Below are 23,492 nucleotides of genomic sequence, written 5' to 3'. Positions count from 1 at the left end.
AGTCAGCAGGGAGGCGCTTTGTGTGAGGAATAAGGAAGAGAGACCCGGGAGGGAGGAACTGGGCTCTTCTCCATTTGGGGAAAGACTGAACTGAGGTTTTTCCTCTCACAGACATGCAAATAAATGGCATTTGACGCGGTGTGATGTGACTTAGCAACTAAACCACAGTGCTGTGATGACGCTGGCGGGGGGGGGGGGGGCAGTGTGAGTAGACACAGCAAGAAGCCTAGCTGGAGACTCAGCGAGGGGGTCCCAAACCCACGGCCTTCAGCAGAGATGTGAAGAGGGGGAGGAGCCCAGAAGACCACGGGAGGAGGGACTTCCAGACCAGCGCACGTGACCGGGGAGACACACAAGTTACTCCTGCCGGGCCACAGACACGAGGCCGTCCGGGCCGGACGTCCACGAAGGGCCTCGTCTGTCAGGCCTACACATGTGCATCTTATCTGACGGGCTGCAGGAGTCCCCGGAGAATTCCGAGTGCTGGGGTCACACAGCAGAGTGGGGCGTCAGGAAGATGACTCTGCAGCAGCGCAGGGGGTGGGGGCGGAGGTTTCCTCCCTGAGTACGGGGCGTCCGGGGCATCCGCGCAGTGATGCTTCAGAGGAAAGGCAGCAGGTGGCGCGCAGGGCCGTGCCTCGGGCACGGGGCCTGGAAGGAGAAGCTGATGAGGGTGACCTGGTCAAGTCTCGGGGGTCGCTGGAAGGAGGGAGAGGAAGGAGGCTCCAGCGGGACTTTCAGACTGCTGACACACCATCAGATGAATGTCGGAGACACTACACAACGTGTTTCACTTCTCCCTGGGAACAAAAGGCATTAGCAGAGCCTGCTCCTTATCTTCTGTTCCTAAGGTCACTAAGGAAAAACACAGGCAAAGTACATTTGCACTGAGGCAGAACATGTAACATCAGCATAAGAGTCTCCACTTAAAGCCTCTTTATTTAAAAAGCCCAACATGAATTAAAAATGCACACATATTTTATTTTGAGCAGTCTTGAGACTGCTCAAGATCATGGCTTATAATTGGTAGGGCTTTGCTCTTAAACACTTCCTTATTTCAGGTTTAACCAGAAAGAAGTAGTTACGGAAGTGAGAATGAATGAACCAGTCTCCCTGGAACACAGTTCCCATAAGGGCAGGAGAAGCAGCTAATTTAGAGCTTAGGTGAGAAAGAGTCAAAAGGAAGATTGAATATAATGCTAAAATTTTTTGAAATGATTAATAGTTCAACAATTATTTACACTTTTAAAATTATTAATTTAAATTAATAAGTTATCAGTTTAAAATTCATGAAGTTTTTAAAATTATTAATAATTCTACAAGTGACAGGAAGACATTCACACTTTTTGAGTATTGTGTGACAAGGAAAAGCAATGATTTAGAAAACATAATTGCCATAATATTTGGAATGATCAGAATATGGGAAAGTCTATCGCAGGAAATAAATTAAGAAACTGTTACATCATTCTGAGGTAGTATGGGCCTGAATTAAATTATACATAATTCTTAACTCCTCAAGTTCCCCCACTGACTCCCCACAAACCAAATATCTCACTTTAATGTTAAGTTTTTTTAAAAAGGAAAACCTCCCAACAAATTCCAGGACCAGGTAGCCCATTGGTGAATTCTCACACTAACCCTTCTCAAATTTTTACAAGAAATTAGAGGAGGGAGGACTTGTGAACTCATAGGCCAATACCAAAGCAAGACATAGACATCATGGGAAAATAAAATTATAGGACAATATTCCTTATGAATATTGATGCAAAAGCCTCAGCAAGATACTAGCAAATTGCATCCAACAAGATATTAAAAGGATTATACATCATGACCAAGAGGGACTTAGTTCAAGAATACAATGATGACTCAATGTAAGCAAGTATCACAGTCACACATCAAATGAATAGTATGAAGAAGAAAAAAAAACACATGATCATTTTGTGAAAACAAATGAAACCTCATCTAAAACATCTATGGTCAACTGATTTCATTCAGTGGGGGATGAATGTTCTCCTCTGCAGGTGATTCTGGACAACTGGATTTCCACACTCAAGGATGAAGTTCTCCCCTTACAAAAATAACTCAAAATTGATCAAAAACCTAACTATAAGAACTAAACTATAAAACTTTTAGAAGAAAGTAGGAGTAAACGTCCAGGACCTTTGGACTTGGCAATGGGCTCTTAGATATGATACCAAAAGTTCAAGACAAAAACAAAAAAATAGATAAATTGGATTTCACCAAAACTGAAACACTGTATGCGTCTAAGGACATTATCAAGAGAGCAGGAGACACCGGGAACCAAGCTTGAATTACGGGCCGACCCGAGGCACGCAGGCACGGGGGTGCTGCACACGCGCTACTCTGAGTCACGTTCACGTGGTCACAGGCTGCTCCAGCCCCAGGAGGTGGCGGAAGTCTTCCCGCGGTTCTCGCCGCTGTTCGCTGCTGTCTGCGGCGCTGAGCAGGTGGAGAACGGCACGTCTCAGCACACCTTCGGTGCTCAGCTCCTTTAGACACAGACTCTACTGTTACAGGGAACGAGGTTTTGGCTTATGTTCTTTTTTTTAACCTTATGAGGAATGAACAACCTGCCACGTCCCTGCACCCCCTTTCAGCCCTATCACTGGGGACACTTATCTTTAATTCATTATCAGAGTGTAAGGTGGGCTCTGGAGCCAGGCTGCTCTGCATCTTTACTAGACTCTTTGGGCCTCAGTTTCCTCATCTGTGAAATGGAACTAACAATAGAACACTGCATTATGGTGCTGCTGCTGGGACTAAGTCAGCTAATCCACATAAAGACCGCAGCGCACCGCGAGCAGTAGGTAAGCACCGTGTTGGTGCTAACGGCACGACCCCACACTGTTCTTGTTTCTGGTCATTACCCAGAAATATCAAGTGCCCTTCTAGCTTGTCCTTGAATAGCAGAGACTTACTCAACTCACATCCTCTCATCCAACATTCATCACGGAGTCATGAAGTAGGAAGACAAGTCATGGAACCGAATTCTGCTTAAATATATTTGCAATTCCAGGGGTACAGTCTTGAAAGTACCCTTTACTTCTAATTTTTAATCAAATTTTCTCCCACCATAGATCACTGTGTACCATGAGAACCTAATATCTCTATTCCCACAGATGTAAAAACACTCTGATTGGTTTGGGGTAGAAACAGGGAGTTTAAGATTTGCTTGGGTCCAAGTACATGCAAAAGTAATTTCAAAAAGCATGTTGAATTTGTCAGTATTTGGTTGTCAACTAACTGCTGAATTGTTCAGTTGCTCAGTCATGCCCCACTCTTTGCGATCCCATGGACTGCAGCACGCCAGGCTTCCCTATCCTTTACTATCTCCTGGAGTTTGCTCAAACTCATGTCCATTGAGTCGATGATTTAAAATAAGTTAAAATATGAAATGCCTGCATTCTCGTTTTTTAATGAGTCAGTTATTCATGGCATGACTGGCCACTTAACATCAAAAACCTATTTAGTCACAGAGTTTTTTACTTGAATCTGGTCTCTAGATCACCATTTTGTTGGGACATTATCCACTTACAATTTATTAATGAAAAAGCCAGTTCATGACATGTTGCCATTAGAATTCCAGCCATAGCTTTTAAGGAATCAAGATCCATGACTCGACAAGCAGCAGGTCTTCCCAAAATACCACAGGAAGTGAAAGTTCTCAGAAACCAGGGGTTTTATAAGGAAATCATCATAATAGCTAATTTCCTAACAAAACTGACCAGGGCCAATGTCTTCTGGCTACATTTGAGAAAAGCCACTAGATTGCTTCTTGAGATTTCAGGGTTTGGATGATCTTCAAAGGGAGACAAGGGACACCTGAAAACACAAGACATCTGCTCACCCTGAAATGTCCAAAGAGACCTGAAAAGACTCAGCCAGCCAGCCTGTTCCCTGAGCAAAGACAATGCCTCCAAACCATCTTCCAAGTCTTTTTCCTTGGGAACTCAGCAGCAAGCTAGAAGTAACTACAGGAGGGAACTAAGAAAAACTCTGGTTAATTGCTTTTAGAGGAATAGGACTCTCCCCACCCCCCCGCAAAAGTGAAAGGCAACCTACAGAATGGGAGAAAATACTTGCAAATTATATATCTGATAACATCCAGAATATATCAAGAATTCCTAGTATTCAACAACAAATAGACAAACAACCCAATTAAATAATGGACAAGGGATTTGTATAGCTATTTCATCAAAGGTAAACAAATGGCCAGTGAGCCCAAGGAAAGATTCTGAACATCATTAGTCACCAGGGAAATGCAGTAATGCAGAACAAAACCAAAATGAGACATCAGGAAAAACATTAGGACAGCTAAAACAATAACTAAAAAAAAAAAAGCAACATAACAAATGCTGACGAGAATGCAGAGCAATCAATTGGGATGTAAAACAGTGGACGTGGCGTGTTAGTCTCTCAGGCTCATGTCTCACTCTTCGGCTTCATGGACTGTAGCCAGTCCACAGAATTCTCCAGGCAAGAATGCTGGAGTGGATTGCCGTTTCCTTCTCCAAAACAATGCAACCACTGTGAAAACCAGTTTGGCAGTTCCTTAAAAAGCAAAACAGTTACTATATGACGCAGCGATTTCACTCCTTGGTATACACCCAAAAGATTTTTTAAAAGGGACTCAGACACTTGTGCACCAACAATTACTTCAACATTATTCACAACAGCCAAATGACCCAAGTGTCCATCCACCTGTGAAAGATTAAAACAACATATGAAAGGATAAAGTGTGGTATAAGCATAAAATGGAATATTATTCAGCAGTAAAAAGGAATGAAGTTCTGATACATGTTATGATACGGATGAACCTTGAAAACATGCTAAGCGAGGAAACCCAGACACAAAAGGCCCCCTGTTGTATGATTCCACTTGTATGAAATATCTAGAATAGGCAAATTCATAGAAAGAAGAATTATCAGTACAGAACCTGGGTGGAGTGGGGAGTTTGGAGTTACTGCTTAAGGATTAGTGAGTTTCTGTTTGGGGTGATGAAAAATTTTCAGAAATTAAAATAGTGACATTGCATAGCACTATGAATGTAATTAATGCCACTGAATATAATTAATGCCATTTACAATGGTTGAAATGACAGATCTTTTGTTACACAGATTTTACCACCATTAAAAAAAGAAAAGATTAAATAGGTGGACTTCCCTGGTGATCAGGGGATAGGATTCCACATTCCCAATGCAGGGGGCCAGGGTTTGGTCCCTGGTGGGAGACTTAGATCCCACATGCCCAGCAAAGACCCAATGCGGCCAGACCAAGAGGTGGATAAATATATTTATAAACACAACCTCAGTTCTCTGGAAGTTTGTTTCCCAAAAGAAGGTGGATGCTGTTTGTAGAGGAAAGAAAAGCCATTAAATAAAACCAAAAGGAACTACTTCTCTGGGAAAACGTTCAAGCTACTTCGATAGTTTTAAGGTAACCCTCAATATTAATTTTCATCTGAAACACAAAACAAGGGGCAGCTGGGGGAAAGAAGCATGCAGCTGGCTTAACTGCCTCCCCCGCCTGGAAAGCCTAAGCCTATTTCTCCACTGCAAGGGGTGAAATGAACACTCCACTCATGACCCTTAGAGGTCATGCTTGCTGTTGATGCTATATCTACATATCTCGTTTTAATAGCACCGTCTCCTCCTTAGGCTCACAGTAGGTATCTCTTGTTTGCAGTAAATGCGAGATTAGCAGGGAATCATATTTCTCTTCGCCAGACGGGCCCCTGTCCAATCCACCGCTGGCGCTTTCACCATCTTGAAGACCCAGGCGAGGGCTGGCTAGCTGACTTTGCCAGAAGGGCGACGTCCCCTCCTCACCTGCGATTCCCGCGCGCGGCCGCCAGATGGTGCTGCCGCGTCGCGGACTAGGATCAAAGCGGGGCTGGACCCAGAAGCTCCCCGCACCTGAGTTTTCAGAGACGGGGTCGCACCTTGGTCTCCCTTCCGGCCCAGCACTTCCAGCCCCACGCCAGGGACTAGACGTCTCCAGGGCTGGTTGCCTGCGGCTCCACAGTCACCGGGTCTTCCCACCACCAGGCGGTCTGGCTGTCTTCCTCATTGGTCCTCACAGCATCCTGGTGGCTCAGTGGTAAAGAATCTGCCTGTCAAGTGGGAGATGCAGGTTCCATCCCTGGGTTGGGAAGATCCCCTGGAGGAGGAAATGGCAAACCAATCCAGTATTCTTGCCTGGGAAATCCCAGAGGAGGCTGGCAGGCTACACAGTTCATGAGGTTGCAAGAGTGGAACAGGACAGCATAAACAACCACAACCTCAGGGCACCAAAGACGTGAACAACCCCCCTCCCAAGGGACAACAGCGTCAGTCACCCTCCTTGGAAGGTTACCCCAGAGTCCCTGCATCCGCCTTTCTTAGTTGCAATCACTTCACGTGACTCAAAGATGATTTGTGGACATCATCTCAGTCTGACAAGAAAGAGGGAAGAAAACTAAACCAGATCTCACCTTTGAGGACGTTCTGGTGCATTTGGAAATGCCTGTACAACTTTTCCCTCAGCTAAAGGTCATTCTAAAATGAAAAAGGCCCCCAGCACGTCCCAGGCTCACAAGACAAGGTGGCCTGTCCACTGCTGGCACAAGGGCATGTCACGCATAGAGAGGCCGTGTCCTCACCATGAACCCAAGAAAGACAGCAGCCTCGGACAGACCGCCCAGACGCTGATGTCGGAACCGCAGCTGCAGCTGTTTGCATCAGGAAAGTTATGCTTGAAGGGGAACCAGCCTTCGCCCTCTAGGCCCATCCTGAAGGTGAAAGAGTTAGTCACTCAGTGGTGTCCAACTCTTTGCAACCCCATTGACCTTCTGTCCATGGCATTCTCCAGGTAAGCATACTGGAGTGGGTTGCCATGAACATCTCCAGAGTATCTTCCCGACCCAGGGATCAAACCTGGGTCTCCTGCATTTCAAGCAGATTCTTTACCATCTGAGCCACCAGGAGAGCCCCAAGGGCCATCCCGGGACACCAGAAATCAAGGCAGAGTTTGGGAGGGTCCTCGAGTGAGTCCCAATGGCAGGGGGTCTACAAATGAGGTGGTGCAGGCCAGAAAGTGCTGGGAAGAGGGGAAAGAGACAACTGGCCTAAAGTGCCCACCAGCAGCCCTCCCCCACACGTCTGCAGGCTCCAGTTCAGTGCCTCTCTGCCCTCCGGGGGGTCTCCCTGACCTTGAAGCTGCCTGTGTGCCCTTCAGCCCCAGCCTACCCAATAAGAACGTCGGGCCAGACCACAGAACAACGCCACACACCGCACATTCCCATCAGCACAAGGTCCCTCTTAGAATCACACCCGGGCACCAGAAACCCGGCAACCACTAACCTGTTCCCCGCTTCTAGAATCTCATCTCAAGAATGTTACATAAACGTGATCGTTCGGGGGAACCCTGGACGATTGGCGATTTTCATGCAGCGTGATTCTCTGCAGATTCGCCCACCCCGATCGTTCATCCTTTTTACGGCTGAGTGTTCTGACCCTTGGTGGGCCTAGGGGCGGAGGCGGCGGGAAGGGCGGACACGGCGGCCCCCCTTCCCAGAACTGCCATCCCTTCAGCCGCCGCGGCGCGGAGCCACCTGGCCCGGCTCCGAGGGACCGGGACAGGGCAGGGGCGGGGCGAAGGGCGTGTGGGCGGGGCTTATGCCGGGGCGGGACGCCGAGCGCGAGGAGAGGTCCAGAAAGATCGGGGGCGGGGCTGCCCTCTGAAGAGAGGCGGGGTGGGCGTGGCCTCGGCGCTCGTGGGCGGGCCGTGGGCGGGGCCCCACCGTCCGAGTCCCAGCGTCCAGCCCCGCGGAGCGCGTCCGCATTGTCCGCTCGCGACGCCTGTGAGTGCGTAGTCCGCGCGGCGGAACGTGGCGTGGACGCCGGACGTTCAGTCTCGTCCTGCCGCTCGTCTCGGGCGTTTTGGCCGAGGTGAGTGTCCGCGCTTGCTGAGGGCCGCTTCTCAGGGCCAGGGTCTCCGCGGGCTCCCACCCCCGCGTGCCCGAGCTTCCCCGCTGCACGTGCAAGGCCTGGGGCGCAGGTGTGCGCAGGCCCGTCGCTGCCCCCAGCCGCTGCCCTCCGCCCTGGACTCGGCCAGCGCTAACCCCACGCGCGGACGGGAAGCGGGCCGCCTGGGGTCAGCGAGCGGGCGGCGCGGAGACCCGGCCTGGGCCCGCGGGGTTCCGGCTCGGCCTTTGCCCCGGGTGCCAGGACCCGAAACTCAGCTTCTCCAACCTTAGTCCCTGAGAATCTCAGCCAGAAAATCCAAGAAGAGGGACGGGTATTCGGTGTGTGCTTCCTGCGCTGCTGTTTATGTTCTAGGGGGGATGGAGGGAAGACAAGGAAAGGAGCAGTCGAGGAGGATGGAACGAGATAGAGTGCATAAAAGGTGTCAGCCGGTTTGGTGTGGTATGATATATGTAGTTTAACACCGCACGCTTCTGTTCCTGTCGGCCTGGTAAGGGTGCCCTCTCCACGGAAGGAGACGGCTCTCCCTGCTGTGGAGCAAGGTCAGTAGGGAAGTGCTGGACAAGTGGCCTGCTTCTTGGGCCTCAGTTTCTCATTCCGTACAACTAGGAGAATTGGACCCCACGAGGAGTCAAAACTCCAAGGTCCGCAGCGGCCTGGCAGGTGATGTAACTAGGTGCCCTGGACCAGGCAGAGCGGTAAGGGGATGCCCCCCTTGCTGTTGTCACTGAAATGAAAGCTTTTCTTCCCAAACCAGAGTGTCTTTGGGCCTGACCCCGGAGATCTCAGGACCAGATGCTCCCTGAGTCTGCAGCCCATCACTCTCCAGACTCGTTCCGGGGGCTTCTGCTAGGCTCAGGATAAAGTTTTCACCCCTGCACTACTGACCCACCCACCCCTTGGACCAAATTCCCCACCACCCTGCACTGTTGTATCCGCATGTCCACTGTGTAGGCTCTCTGAGCACCCCAGGCCAGTCCCAACGCTGCCTCATGCTTGCCGTTCCCCCTGCCTCAACCTGCCCACTGCCGCACGTGGAGCTGCCCACCGAGTCTCCCTACCTCCCTCAGCATTTGTTTCCTCTTCTAGGTCGTTGGCATCACTGAGAGTGACCGTGCCTGAGAGCTCAGGGCCCCCTGCACCCAGGACTAACAGCACACCCTCCTCCCAGCAGGATTCAGAGAGAAAAATACCCATCTTCCTGGGACATGGCAGGTGACTATTAGCTATGGGGGAGTAAAACTTTGTTAAATGAAAAATTTATTAGAAACTGAATACTTTGTTATAAAAACTCCAGACAACACTCGTGTATAAAACTTGTTTATAATGTGGACTGCAACCTGGAATTATCTTGTTTTGTATTTTCTTACTTGTTTGATTGTTCATTTCAGCCCCACCAAAATAGAATGCTTATCTTGTCTTTGCTTTGCCTCCAGCCTCTGGGATGACCCCCTGGGACATAATAGCTGCTCGATCAATAGATACTGAGTGAGCCCCGAGACTAACCATGGGTAGAAATACCGCATGACACATGCATCCCACTGTGACATCTTTTTGTTCAACACTATAGCATGAAAATCCTTGCATTTCATAAGATAAAAATTCATGTTATTTTATGCATATGTTGACCATTAGGGTTTCTCAGCTGCGGCACTGCCGACATTTGGGGCCAGAGAGCGCTCTGTCGGGGGGCCTCTCCTGCGCTGTGTCCTGCAGCAGCCTGGCTCTCTGTCTCCCACATCCCAGCATTGCTCCCTCCAGACGCCACAACCGAGAAATGTCTCCAGATGTTGTGAAACACTCCCTGGGAGGTAACAGTCTCCCTGGTTTAGAACCATCGGTGTGGCTATTTCATTTGTATCCTGTTTCCTGTTAAGCCCCCCGAGTTCCTTTATAACAAATGAGCCTGAGAAGTTAAAACTGTTAATCATTAATTTCACTCCTGCAGTTCAACCTTTACACCCTGCTGAGTGCCCCAAAGCTGTTTGCTTCAAACTAACATTTATATTTTCTCAAGGGCCTAAACAGAATAATATAGATCAAGAGTTTAAATATTTTGGTCTTAAGAGGTTCCCACGGAAAATTTAAACACATCCCCACAGCTGCCTTCTGGAAGGAACTGGTACATGACCTCAGAGAATGTCCTGGAGGACAGTGTGGCTTCAGAGACTGTTGGTATGAATGGCACTGGGTGGGGCCTCTTGTCAGGCTCTCCACCGAAGCCGGGCTTCATGCAGACCCTGCCTCCCCCGGGGACTCATATCTGATTTTTTTTTTTAATGTATCTTATGTGTCAGTTTTCAGTGGAGAGGAAGGAAGCAGAGCTGTGTGTCAGCGACTGACCTGCCAACAAGGGGTTAGCACGAAAGATTAGTCACAGCAGTTTCTAATTCTGATCTTAGGCAACACGCCTAAAACGTCTCATAGTGGATAACCAGAACAGATTGGGCTTTAAAAGAATACAGTTGTGTTATTCTTGGGGATCGTAACTCGACTCCTGTGTCTGTAAACCCAAGTAGTGGTGAACTGATAGAGCTAGGTTCTTAGAATGCACATTGTTTTGCAGCTGTCTCCCGTAAAAAGCGTTGGTCTTTCTCACTTAGCCTCAGCCCTTGTGTGCCTCCTGTTGTCAGCTTGGTCCTTGTTCAGCTTTGACAGAGGGGAGTTATTCTTCAAGAGAAATGGTTTCTTGTCTGGATTTAGGTAAGAAAGTGCTCATCGTCTACGCACACCAAGAGCCCAGGTCTTTCAACGGGGCCCTGAAGGATGTGGCGGTGGCTGAACTGAGCCAGCAAGGCTGCAGCGTCACCGTTTCTGACCTCTATGCCCTGAACTTTGAGCCCAGGGCCACGGGGAAGGACATCACTGGTGAGTCATAGATGCTCTGTGGGTTTTTGTGTTTTTTTTTAACTTTCTTCTTCTTGTGTGTCTTTTCTCTGAGGTACAGTTGACATCACTTTGTATTGTTTCAGATGTGTAATGTAAGGATATGAGGTTTGTATCCATTGCACAATGATCACAGTAAGTCCAGTTGACGCTCGTCACCGTCACCGCACACAGTTCCGCTCCTTTTCCCTCTTGATGAGGACTTTCCCGATCCTGTCGTTGGGACATGTCGTGGTCTTAACTGCAGTCAGCGCACTGTGCGTGACAGCCTGGGGCCCACACTTTGCTCTTCTGACCCTCTTCGTCCATGTTGCCCAGCCCCCACCTCAGCAGCCACCTGTCTGCTTTCTGTATTCCCGAGCTCACTTACTTTTCATTTAGTTTGGTGGCGGAAGTGGCCATTTGCTTATTAAGATTGCACCAATCTCCCATGTGTGAGATCATACAGTATTTTTCTTTTTCTGCGTATTTCATTTAGCAACGCCCTCCACGTCTGTCCATGTTGTGGCCACATGGCAGGGTTTCCTTCTTCTTTATGACTGAACGATAATCCCACTGTGCGTGTGTCACATTCCTTATCCACTGACGGGCCCGCTGTGCGTATCACATTCCTTATCCACTGACGGGCCCGCTGTGCGTATCACATTCCTTATCCACTGACGGGCCCGCTGTGCGTATCACATTCCTTATCCACTGACGGGCACGCTGTGCGTATCACATTCCTTATCCACCGACGGGCATTTAGGTTGTTTTCATCTCTTGGCTATTGTGAGTAATGCTGCAGTGAACACAGGGGTGCAGGTTCCTTTTTGAACGACTGTGTCCCCTTACTTCGGGTAAATACCCAAAAGTGGGACTGCTGGATGGTAGCTCCATTTCCAGCCTGGGGGGACCCTCCACACTGTTTCCCACGGGGGCTGCACTTTGCACCAGCCGCACGCGGGTCCACTCTCGCCCACGTCCTCCCCAGCACCGGCTGCCTTGTCTCACTGGCGGCCGTCCTGAGCGGCGCGAGGTCGTGTCTCGCCGTGGCCCTGCTCTGGTCCCTGATGGTCAGTGATGTTGCGCATCTGTTCACGTGCCTGTTGGCCATCTGTGTTTTCTCAGAAAGACACCCGTTGGAATCCTCTGCCCGGTTTAAAATCAGATTGTTAGGAGTTTTTTTGCCTTCTTGGAATTTTTTTTAATTAAAAAAGTGTTTGTAAACAAAACTCATCACTACGCGTGATGTACAGTACTCATGTCAAAAAGGTCTGCGGTGCATGGCTTTTCCTGCACCCCCAGCCACCTGGTTTCTCTGCTCCCAAAGGAACCAGGGTCTCCCGCTGCCTCTGCATCTTTCTGGGGTGACTTTGTGCTGTCTCTGGGTGTACCTAAAGCAGTCAACAGTCTAATGACTCTTGTCTCTGCCTTTTAAACATGGGAACACGCGTTCCCATGTGTTGCTTTACGTGTTGCTTTCTCTTTTTCTGTCTCAGAAGCCCCCACCGCTGCCTCAGAACCCCCTGCTGCCTCAGAAGACCCCGCTGTCTCAAAACCCCCCCTGCTGTCTCAGAACCTCCCCCTACTGTCTCAGAAACCCCCCCGCTGTCTCAGAACCCCCAGCTGTCTCAGAAGCCCCAGCTGTCTCAGAACCCCCAGCTGTCTCAGAACCCCCAGCTGTCTCAGAACCCCCCCGCTGTCTCAGAACCCCCCCGCTGTCTCAGAACCACCCCCCACTGTCTCAGAACCCCCCCACTGTCTCAGAACCCCCAACTGTCTCAGAACCCCCCGCTGTCTCAGAACCCCCAGCTGTCTCAGAACCCCCCGCTGTCTCAGAACCCCCCCGCTGTCTCAGAACCACCCCCCACTGTCTCAGAACCCCCCCACTGTCTCAGAACCCCCAGCTGTCTCAGAACCCCCCGCTGTCTCAGAACCCTCCCCGCTGTCTCAGAAGCCCCCCCTGCCGTCTCAGAACCCCCTGCCGTCTCAGAATCCCCCTGCTGTCTCAGAATCCCCCCGCTGTCTCAGAACCCCCCTGCTGTCTCAGAAGCCCCCCCCCGCTGTCTCAGAACCCCCCGCCGTCTCAGAACCCGCCCCCCGCCCCCCCCCCGCTGTCTCAGAACCCCCAGCTGTCTCAGAAACCCCCCCCCGCTGTCTCAGAACCCCCCCCCGCTGTCTCAGAACCCCCCCTGCTGTCTCAGAACCCTCCCCGCTGTCTCAGAACCCCCCCCACTGTCTCAGAACCCCCCCCCAGCTGTCTCAGAACCCCCCGCTGTCTCAGAACCCCCCTGCTGTCTCAGAACACCCCCCCGCTGTCTCAGAAGCCCCCCCCGCTGTCTCAGAACCCCCCGCCGTCTCAGAACCCGCCCCCCCCGCCGCACCCCGCTGTCTGGAGGTGCCGAGGTTGAGTAGTGCCCACTCACGCAGTTGTGGTTGTTGCCCACCTCTGCTGCGATCACAGGACCGCAGCAAGAACAGTGGCCGCGCTTCCCCACATGTGCGAGTTATCCAGAGTGGAGTTGCTGGGCAGAGGGAACGTGTGTTCTGAATCTTCACAGACAACGTCAAACTGCTTTCCGTGAGCGCTGCACCAGGGCAGTCTCCAGCCCACGGTGCTCACGAGTGCGCGTGCCCTTGTTTTACCGAGCACTTGATGATTGCCAGCCAGACAGGTGGGAAATGGCCTCTGGTGTAGGGCTTGAAATATGACTTGTAAATATGTTTTTACCTGACTCATTTTTAGTTTTGGCTTTGCTGTGGTGGCTTCTCTTCATTTACTTTTGCTCAGTGTTCTTTGGACGTGTGCATTTTGGGTCATATAAACTCTAAGCTTACTTTTTTAAAGGTGTTATAGTATTTGGCAGCTTCCACTTTTTAAATACTTTCTCTACTCAGAATTTATTTCAATGTGAGGTGTGGGTCCAGTTTTCCCCAAGTACATGCCCAGCTCTCATCCCCATTTATTACATTATCTAGCTATTTGCCTTGACTTAAGAAGCCACCTTTATTGTGACCTGAATTCCCACATGCTTTATTCTCTTCTGCGCTTTGTACTCTGGTTTTGTTTTCCTGTCTATGACTCAGTACCACATGGCTTTCACTATTTTGGCAAATCATTTAACATCTCATAGAGTTAGGTCATCTTCATTTGTGTTACTATTTTTTACAGCTACTTTGACTTTTCCATGAAGATTTTTTGAATTAGCCTTCCAGATTGTTGACTGAAACAATACAAAGCACAACACACCAGTTCTGCTGCGCTTGGTCGCTGAGTCGTGCCCGACTCTGCGACCCCGTGGACTGCAGCCCGCCAGGCTCCTCTGTCCATGGGATTCGCCAGGCAAGAATACTGGAGTGGGTTGCCATGCCCTCCTCCAGGGGGTCCTCCCAACCCAAAGATCAAATCCAGGTCTCCCACATTGTGGGCAGATTCTTTATTGTCTGAGCCACCAGGAAAGACCGTTGTGAGTTAAGTTTTGTTTGGGATAAAGTGAGGACTATAGCCCAGGAGACAGCCTCTCAGCTGGCTCTGAAACTGCTCCAGAGAGGTGGAGGGAAGGTCAGCATATCTGGGGCTTAGGTGGAGAGGGTTCACGTACTCAGGCACACATTTTGGCAGGTTGCTGCTAGTCATAAGGCACAGATGTCACCATTAATGATTTTAGTGCTTTAAAGATATGAGGACTTACAAGAATTGGGCTCATAAAATCTTCTTGTGAAAATACCTACCTGAAGGCATGTTCTTGTAGTTTTTCCCGGAGCACAGAGCACCTCATTCCTGATCTCCACCCTGAACTCCTTTCAGGGGGTGTTGAAGATCAATGGCTACAGCAGCTTGTGACTTAATCCCCATAGAGGCAGATGGCAAGTTCCAGCCTTTAGTTGGCAAGATTCTAAAGGTAACGGATTAAGTTTACAGCGGAACTTTCAGTGCCGCTTCTTTCTGTTCCAGCAACAGGCGTGGTTCCCCACGTGTTCACGTTCTTTTACAACCTTCCAGGTGTAGTTACGAGTTTTCTTCATGCAGATCTTGCATAAACGTTATTTATTAGGTTTTGTTCCTCTACGTGAAGAGGACTAATCTGTGCATGTCTGTGTTCACACGTGCATGCGGCTGCTACTGACTTTCTTACTGTTTGTAGTTTTAAGCTGATTCTCTGGGTCTTTCCTGATATACAGTCAGACCATCTGCAAGTGATAATTTCACCTATGCCTTTCCAGTAATTCCCAGTAAATTAAATACCTTTAGGTTCCTCCTGTTTGCAATTGTATTAACAAGACCCCAGATTTAGTATTTAGTACTGGTGGTAATGGTTGTATCTTTGCCTCTCCTTGTCTTTCTTCTCTTTTAATAAACCAAACAGCTCTTTTCACTGAAAAAGCAACAGAGCAGGAATTGGGGAGGTAGAGAGTATTGTGTGATGGAGCCACTGGTTTTTCAGGGAATCAGGTAAGACACAGGCTCTGTGTAAACAGCATTTTAAGTGTGGTGAACAGTGGGCAGAGGGTGAGCACTAACAGCCCCTTCACACACCCTCCTTGTCCTGCGGCCCCAGGGACAAGCAGGCAGAACTCTTTGGTGTGGCTCATCATAGACCTTACTCCAGATGTTAGCAAAGAGCACATTCCTGTAGGGCTTAGGAGCCCTGTAGATACAGGTACAGATGGGGATGTGCTCCGTTCACTGGAGCTCTCAGGAGCCTTGTTATTGATGGTGTCACTTCATGGTACATGTTATAACTCACCAGTTCCCATGGTGATGTAGCTTCACCTCCATCTTTTGTTTCAATCTGTGAGTCAGTCTGTCTGCATGACTCTGGATTTCCTGTCTTATTAAAAAACTGCGTCCACACCCACACTTATAAAAATATTCCCATTTCCCCGATATTTGCATACATTTGCTATGTACTTTTAAATGTTATCTAGACTACACGCGGCCCATCCACACATACTGTCTGTTTACCACTCTCAGAAGCACGCAGAGTCCACGGTGGGCTCCACACCCGGGGGGTGGCAGCCTGCCTGAGACACAGGCTCTCCTCCGCGGGGTCTCTGGTCGGCACACAACCTCACACACAGAAGGGTCCCAGCCGAGCTTCTGAGTGAAGGTGAGGCCCAGGGAGGTTGGGCTGCGGGATGCTCTCGGCCGTGGCACCCAAGGGCGGGGCCGGCTCTCCTCGGGCCGCCCTGCAGGCCTGTGTGCTGGGGGCCACCCTGAGCCCCCCACTCCTCTCTGGTCGCTTGGGAATTACCCAGCCCCTCGTGTTGTTATGAAAGGTAGAAACAGCCTGTTATGATGAGGTCCGAGCGCAGCGAGGTACGAGGAGACCCTCAACTGCCGGTGACCACTGTTAACACTGGGCAGTGCTTAGGGCAAGTCATGCTGCTGGACGGGAACCCACCACAGGCCTCGTCTTTCCATTTACCTGCGGGCGCCCTGCCTCAGGGCTCAGCCCTGCTGCTGCCTGAGTGCCCCCCTCCACCAGGCCTGCTCCAGAATCGCTGAGGCCACAGCTTTTTCAGAGCCAAATCGAGACCATGTGCCCCCACTGCAACCCACGTGCACGCAGAGCTGAGCCCCCGCGGCCGAGCTGCAGCCCTGCAGGTCACCCACGGCCCCCGGCCTCCTGCCCCTGGCCCTCGGCAGTTCCCCGAGGCCCTCCCCGGGCCAGCCCGGCGGTCCCCTCCGCATCGTCCACCAGAGCGCCCCTCCCTTCCAGTCCTCTGGACCCCAGCGGAGCTCCTGCTCCATCGTCGGATCCCGGGCGCCCTGCTCACCTGCTGCACACGCGGGCGCGGCCCCTGCGTCCAGGCCACGAGGTCCGTGTGCCACAGGGCTGCCCTGAGCCCGTGCCCTGTTAATCATGTGGTCATCTGTCCCTCCTGGACTCTGGCCCCTTGACGGTGAGGACCCTCGCTGCTCCTCTGTGTCCACAGTCTGACCACAGGGCCCGGCCCCCGGTCAGGTCTCGGTGACTTGGGCTGCTGGGGGGCGTCCAGGCCGCAGTGACTGCGGGATTGGTGGGCCGTGGACGTCCGTCTGAGCGGGAGCCTTTGTCCTGCTCCCCCAGGCAGCCTCTCCAACCCCGGCTTCTTCAACTACGGTGTGGAAACCCACGAGGCCTACAAGAAGCGGTCTCTGAGCAGCGACATCATCGAGGAGCAGAAGAAGCTTCAGGAGGCCGACCTGGTGATATTCCAGGTTGGTTTTCACTCTCATTGCGGTACTGGCTCTGTGTGCAGACCCTCTCCCGAGATGCTGCTGGCCACCGTGTACGGCCCTCAGCGTGGGCTCCCTTCCCCTCTGGGAATGGATTGTTGCCTGTGTTTGTCTCTCTTCCCCGACGCTGTTGTTGGACATGATGTTGGGGCTTCTGTGGGGACCACAGTCTCCAGGGAGACCTCCCTGCTGCTATGTGGAGTCAGGCTCAGCTCCTCAGAACCCCCGGGCCCGACTCCGGGATGCCACATCTCACCCCAGGCGGGGAGAGGGGCAGGCTCCTTCCCACACCCTCCCCGCGGCCCCATGTTGGGGTCACGGTTCTGCTGCCCCAGAGCAGGCTCGGTCAGGGGCCCACAGTCACGTCACAGGGACCCAGATCCACCTGCGACAGCCACCAGGGTGCCATCAGCCCTGCCTGCCCAGCCCGCCGCTACTGCCACTCCACACGCCTCGGAGCAGGGGGAGAAGCTGCCCACACGTGCGGCCCCGGGGGCACCCGCCCGCCCAGGCCGGGGAGGAGGCGGCACCCCCGAATCCCTAGCGGACGAACACCCCAGCGCCCCTCCTGGTCCCCCACAGTTCCCGCTGTACTGGTTCAGCGTGCCAGCTGTGCTGAAGGGCTGGATGGACCGGGTGCTCTGCCAGGGCTTTGCCTTCGACTTCCCGGGCTCCTACGACGACGGCCTCCTCAAGGTACGACCCCCACCCCCCAGGATGAGGGGCCCTGTCCATCAGGGAAGGAAGGGGCCTCTCAGCAAGTCCCCTCTGGTTTGCCATTGTTAACCAAACTCCCACGGAGGACCATCCGTGTGCAAGGCTTACACTGGCGAGAAAGCATGGTTCCTGGGGTCACGGCCCTTTGCTCCAGCGAAGGCTGCAGGGCGTCCACGTCCGGCGGCGCGCTCGGCCGGGGGCCCTGGGGGCGGCCGCCCAGGGCGCCTGCTCCCCAGTGCGGACTGGAGCCTGGCTGCGCGCCTGTTCGCCTCTGAGCGCCCAGACCCACCTTGAAAGCAGGATAACGTCAGCGGCTGGTGGACCCAGCTGCTTTACAGGATGTGGTAGCTGTGGATTTCCCATGCAAGCAGACGATGTTCAAGGTCCAAAAGCCTCAGAAGACAAGTGTGCACAAACCAAGCGCTGGGACGTGAGACGGGTTTCAGGTCGTGCAGAGACGCCGCCCTTTGCTGCCCGGCCCTGCTGGCCGCAGGCGTCGTGTGCCCTCCCAGCCGCTCCCCTGCACCTGTGCCCCTGAAGCCCACTCCCCCAGCATCGGGCCTGTCAGCACTGTCCATCCGGCCCACTCGCTCTAGCTGTCCCTCCCCTGCCCCGTTGGATGTCGCTGTCGCCTGTCGCTGGGCCGGACAGAGATGGGAGTGTGTGTCTGTCCGTTAGGGGAGGGGTGGGGGAGCTGGCCTCGGTTTTTCTCCAATCACTATAGACAACCCTTCCTGGGGTCCACGCCCGACTCGTGCTGTCCTCCGCAGGGTAAACTGGCCATCCTGTCCTTGACCACGGCCGGCACGGCCAGCATGTACTCCAAGACCGGCGTCAACGGAGACTTCCGGTACTTCCTGTGGCCCCTCCAGGTACGCCCCCCACACAGCTCTCCTAGCTCCTCCCCGCCCCCCCCCCCACAGAGCTCTCCTAGCTCCCCCCTCCCACACACAGCTCTCCTAGCTCCTCCCCACACACACACACAGCTCTCCTAGCTCCTCCCCACACACACACAGCTCTCCTAGCCCCTCCCCACACACACACACAGCTCTCCTAGCCCCTCCCCGCCCCCCCCCCACAGAGCTCTCCTAGCTCCTCCCCCCCCACAGCTCTCCTAGCTCCTCCCCACACACACACACAGCTCTCCTAGCCCCTCCCCACACACACACACAGCTCTCCTAGCTCCTCCCCGCCCCCCCCCCCCACAGAGCTCTCCTAGCTCCCCCCTCCCACACACAGCTCTCCTAGCTCCTCCCCACACACACACACAGCTCTCCTAGCTCCTCCCCACACACACACAGCTCTCCTAGCCCCTCCCCACACACACACACAGCTCTCCTAGCCCCCCCCCGCCCCCCCCCCACAGAGCTCTCCTAGCTCCTCCCCCCCCACAGCTCTCCTAGCTCCTCCCCCCCCACAGCTCTCCTAGCTCCTCCCCACACACACACACAGCTCTCCTAGCTCCTCCCCCCCCACAGCTCTCCTAGCTCCTCCCCACACACACACACAGCTCTCCTAGCTCCCCCCACACACAGCTCTCCTAGCCCCTCCCCGCCCCCCCCCCCACAGAGCTCTCCTAGCTCCTCCCCACACACAGCTCTCCTAGCTCCTCCCCCCCCACAGCTCTCCTAGCTCCTCCCCACACACACAGCTCTCCTAGCCCCTCCCCCCACACACACAGCTCTCCTAGCCCCTCCCCGCCCCCCCCCCACAGAGCTCTCCTAGCTCCTCCCCACACACAGCTCTCCTAGCTCCTCCCCACACACACAGCTCTCCTAGCCCCTCCCCACACACACACACAGCTCTCCTAGCCCCCCCCCCCCCCCCCCCCACAGAGCTCTCCTAGCCCCTCCCCACACACAGCTCTCCTAGCTCCTCCCCCCCCACAGCTCTCCTAGCTCCTCCCCACACACACACACAGCTCTCCTAGCCCCTCCCCACACACACACACAGCTCTCCTAGCTCCCCCCACACACAGCTCTCCTAGCCCCTCCCCCCCCCCCCCCCACAGAGCTCTCCTAGCTCCTCCCCACACACAGCTCTCCTAGCTCCCCCCCCCCCCACAGCTCTCCTAGCTCCTCCCCACACACACAGCTCTCCTAGCCCCTCCCCCCACACACACAGCTCTCCTAGCCCCTCCCCGCCCCCCCCCCACAGAGCTCTCCTAGCTCCTCCCCACACACAGCTCTCCTAGCTCCTCCCCACACACACAGCTCTCCTAGCCCCTCCCCACACACACACACAGCTCTCCTAGCCCCCCCCCCCCCCCCCCCCCCAGAGCTCTCCTAGCTCCTCCCCACACACAGCTCTCCTAGCTCCTCCCCCCCCCACAGCTCTCCTAGCTCCTCCCCACACACACACACAGCTCTCCTAGCCCCTCCCCACACACACACACAGCTCTCCTAGCTCCCCCCACACACAGCTCTCCTAGCTCCTCCCCCCCCCACAGAGCTCTCCTAGCTCCTCCCCACACACACAGCTCTCCTAGCTCCTCCCCCCAACACAGCTCTCCTAGCTCCTCCCCACACACACACAGCTCTCCTAGCTCCTCCCCCCCCACACACAGCTCTCCTAGCTCCTCCCCCCCCCCCCACAGCTCTCCTAGCTCCTCCCCACACACACAGCTCTCCTAGCTCCTCCCCCCCCCACAGCTCTCCTAGCCCCTCCCCACACACACACACAGCTCTCCTAGCTCCTCCCCCCCCCCCCACACACAGCTCTCCTAGCTCCTCCCCACACACACACACAGCTCTCCTAGCTCCTCCCCCCCCCCCCCACACACAGCTCTCCTAGCTCCTCCCCCCCCACAGCTCTCCTAGCTCCTCCCCACACACACACACAGCTCTCCTAGCTCCTCCCCACACACACACACAGCTCTCCTAGCTCCTCCCCCCCCACAGCTCTCCTAGCTCCTCCCCACACACACACACAGCTCTCCTAGCTCCTCCCCCCAACACAGCTCTCCTAGCTCCTCCCCACACACACACACAGCTCTCCTAGCTCCTCCCCACACACACACACAGCTCTCCTAGCTCCTCCCCACACACAGCTCTCCTAGCTCCTCCCCACACACACACACAGCTCTCCTAGCTCCTCCCCCCAACACAGCTCTCCTAGCTCCTCCCCCCACACACACACAGCTCTCCTAGCTCCTCCCCACACACACACACAGCTCTCCTAGCTCCTCCCCCCAACACAGCTCTCCTAGCTCCTCCCCACACACACACACAGCTCTCCTAGCTCCTCCCCCCCCACAGCTCTCCTAGCTCCTCCCCCCCCACAGCTCTCCTAGCTCCTCCCAAGTGGGAGGAGGGCCTGAAGGCCAGGCCATGCTGATTCCCCTGATAACAGGATATCATAACCTCTTAGCCTTTTAGATGTTTTACTTGGTAGCCCTGGAAAGGCTAGCTGATGGAGAAAAAGCTGTGATTATGAGAACCTTTGATGCTGTTTGGCCAGAGGCCACGCCGAGCCCTTTGGCCGGTGTCCGCTCTGGGTGAACAGGAGCCCTGAGGTGGCTCCGTGCGTGTCATGAGCTCCCTGCTTTTAAAAGCTCTTCACCTTTGTTTCAGTTTTGCAAAAGTACGTATGGGAACAAAGAGACTAAAAAAATAGAACCTCTGTTCTCTTGCTGCTGCTGCTGCTAAGTCACTTCAGTTGTGTCCGACTCTGTGTTCTCTTAATCCCCCTTAAAAAGTCACTTTGAATGATTTAATGTATTTCCTTACAGCCCACGTATATTCTTTTTAAAAAACATGTACCCACGTATTTATTTGGCTGAGCCAGGACTCCGCCAGGGCATGCAGACTCCTCAGCGGTGGCACGCTCACCGCAGGGCTCGCGCCCAGGGGCCCTGCACGGGGAGCACGGAGGGCCGGCCACTGGACCGGCGGGACCAGGGAGGGCCCCGTGTTCTTAGACGTGTACGCTTTAGGACTCAGCTTATCATATTTCTTTTTTTACATGAACGGTGCACCACAAATACTGCTTCACATTTTTTTTTCATTTATTTTTATTAGTTGGAAGCTAATTACTTTACGATACTGTAGTGGTTTCTGCCATACATTGACATGAATCAGCCATGGATTTACATGTGTTCCCCATGCTGAACTCCCCTCCCGCCTCCCTCCCCACCCCATCCCTCTGGGTCATCCCAGTGCACCAGCCCCGATCGCTTGTCTCATGCATCCAACTGCTTCACATTTCTTATTGTTTACACCCAATGCGTATCTTGAGCAGCCTTCCATGGTCGCACATTTAGCTGAAATAACCTCATCCAGGGCTCTGCGGTGGCTCAGTTGGGAAAGAATCCACCTGCAATGCAGGAGACCCAGGTTCGATTCCTGGGTCGGAAAGATCCCCGGGAAAAGGGAACGTCTACCCACTCCAATATTCTTGGACTTCCCTTTTGGCTCAGCTGGTGAAGAATCCGCCTGCAATGTGGAAAACCTGGATTTAATCCATGGGTTGGGAAGATCCCCTGGAAAAGGAATAGGCTACCCACTCCAGTCTTCTGGCCTGTATAGTCCATGGGGTCGCAGAGTCTGGCACGACTGAGTGATTTTCACTTTCATGAGTTGCCATAATTTACCTAACCAATCAAAACCATAAAACTTAGTGTGTGACTCAGCAGCAGAGATTAGAGAGCCGTGTCAGTTAGAGCCGCCCAGCATTCCCTGCCCCCCAGGAGTGGCCAGGTCCTGAGGTTCCGGGGCAGCGCCCTCATTCTCGGCTCCCCAGTAGTGGGAGAGGTCCTCTGAACTCCCTGGAGGTCAGCTGCACGCGTTTCCCCTCGGGCGACTGAGCAGTGGGTGGCCTCTGACCGCTCTCCTCTCTCTGCGGCTGTAGCACGGCACGCTGCACTTCTGCGGATTTAAAGTCCTCGCCCCTCAGATCAGTTTTGGTCCTGAAATGGCATCCGAAGAAGAAAGAAAGAGGATGGTGGCCTCCTGGGCGCAGAGGCTGAAGACCCTCTGGGAGGAGGAGCCCATCCACTGCTCGCCCCCGTGGTACTTTGGGCAGTGATGGGGGCCATGCCGCACTGCGGGGGCCACGCGGGGGGTGTGCACGTGTAATGCCACGCCGGCGCGTGTAATAAAGGGTGTCACGACAGCCAGGGTGTGACTGTGTCTGTGGGGTCCTGCCGGCCGGCTCCTGTCCCCCACTGGCTGTCCCAGATTCTCTCCTGAGGGGTCCTTCTCCCAGGCTTGCCTTTCGTTTCTAACACCTTTCCTTCTCCTTTATTCAGCCTTCGCAGGTAGTGGTGTAGTTTTGGCACAAAATCGGATTTGTTAGATATTTGTCTTATTCTGCAACTCGACTTGGATTCCTGTTTTCAGAGGAAAATGTAATCTGTTCACAGCTTGTGTTGTACTGCTCTCTTTGCACTTCTGTGTCTTTTTCTTTTTATATTGTGAGTGTTAAGTGTTAATTGAGCAGCTACTCAGCATATCTTTACAATCCCTAAGGGCCGGTTACAGTGAGGTGGCGGCCTTAGTGAGAAGGCGCCCCGTCCGTGTGCACGAGTCCCGGGGACAGAGCTGACCGTGAGCCGAGGCGCGGGCACGTGTCGCTGGACTGTCCCCTCCCCACCCCCTGCCCCTGCTCTTCATGGTCGTCGTCACTGCCCAGGACGGGGCCCTTCTCCTCAGCAGTCCCACCACCACCCCCATCACGGTCCCAGCCGCACCTCCTGGTCACAC

General features: G+C 53.5%; 1 protein-coding gene and 1 long non-coding RNA gene across 3 annotated transcripts; one reads left to right on the top strand and one right to left on the bottom strand.

The window, feature by feature from the left end:
* Nucleotides 1-494: 494 nt before the first annotated feature.
* On the bottom strand, nucleotides 495-7,613 carry LOC122697667. 2 transcript variants are annotated; one of them, XR_006342147.1, is made up of 3 exons: nucleotides 7,362-7,613; nucleotides 3,869-6,180; nucleotides 495-800 (listed from the first exon to the last, which is right to left on the bottom strand). It is a non-coding gene; the product is annotated as an uncharacterized LOC122697667 (long non-coding RNA). The 2 variants fall into 2 exon arrangements; XR_006342146.1 differs by lacking the exon at nucleotides 495-800 and adding an exon at nucleotides 922-2,528.
* A 179-nt stretch (nucleotides 7,614-7,792) lies between these two features.
* Nucleotides 7,793-22,902, top strand: NQO2 (N-ribosyldihydronicotinamide:quinone reductase 2). The gene is made up of 7 exons (XM_043908656.1): nucleotides 7,793-7,949; nucleotides 9,075-9,200; nucleotides 10,689-10,853; nucleotides 16,925-17,055; nucleotides 17,656-17,769; nucleotides 18,561-18,662; nucleotides 22,639-22,902. The coding sequence occupies exons 2-7, from the start codon at nucleotides 9,194-9,196 to the stop codon at nucleotides 22,813-22,815; spliced, it is 696 nt and encodes a 231-aa protein (XP_043764591.1). The 5' UTR covers nucleotides 7,793-7,949; nucleotides 9,075-9,193; the 3' UTR covers nucleotides 22,816-22,902.
* Nucleotides 22,903-23,492: the final 590 nt, after the last annotated feature.

This window comes from Cervus elaphus, chromosome 7 (genome assembly GCF_910594005.1).
Source record: "Cervus elaphus chromosome 7, mCerEla1.1, whole genome shotgun sequence".
Lineage (NCBI taxonomy): Eukaryota > Metazoa > Chordata > Mammalia > Artiodactyla > Cervidae > Cervus > Cervus elaphus.
Note: the sequence above shows the minus strand (reverse complement) of the source record. Positions and strands in the feature narration are given on the sequence as shown.

What these genes read in the sequence shown, in the direction of transcription:
- NQO2 (XM_043908656.1), top strand. An exon ending in CACGGGGAAGGACATCACTG is followed by an intron (nt 10,854 to 16,924) that starts GTGAGTCATAGA and finishes CTGCTCCCCCAG; the next exon opens with GCAGCCTCTCCAACCCCGGC. An exon ending in CCGACCTGGTGATATTCCAG is followed by an intron (nt 17,056 to 17,655) that starts GTTGGTTTTCAC and finishes GGTCCCCCACAG; the next exon opens with TTCCCGCTGTACTGGTTCAG.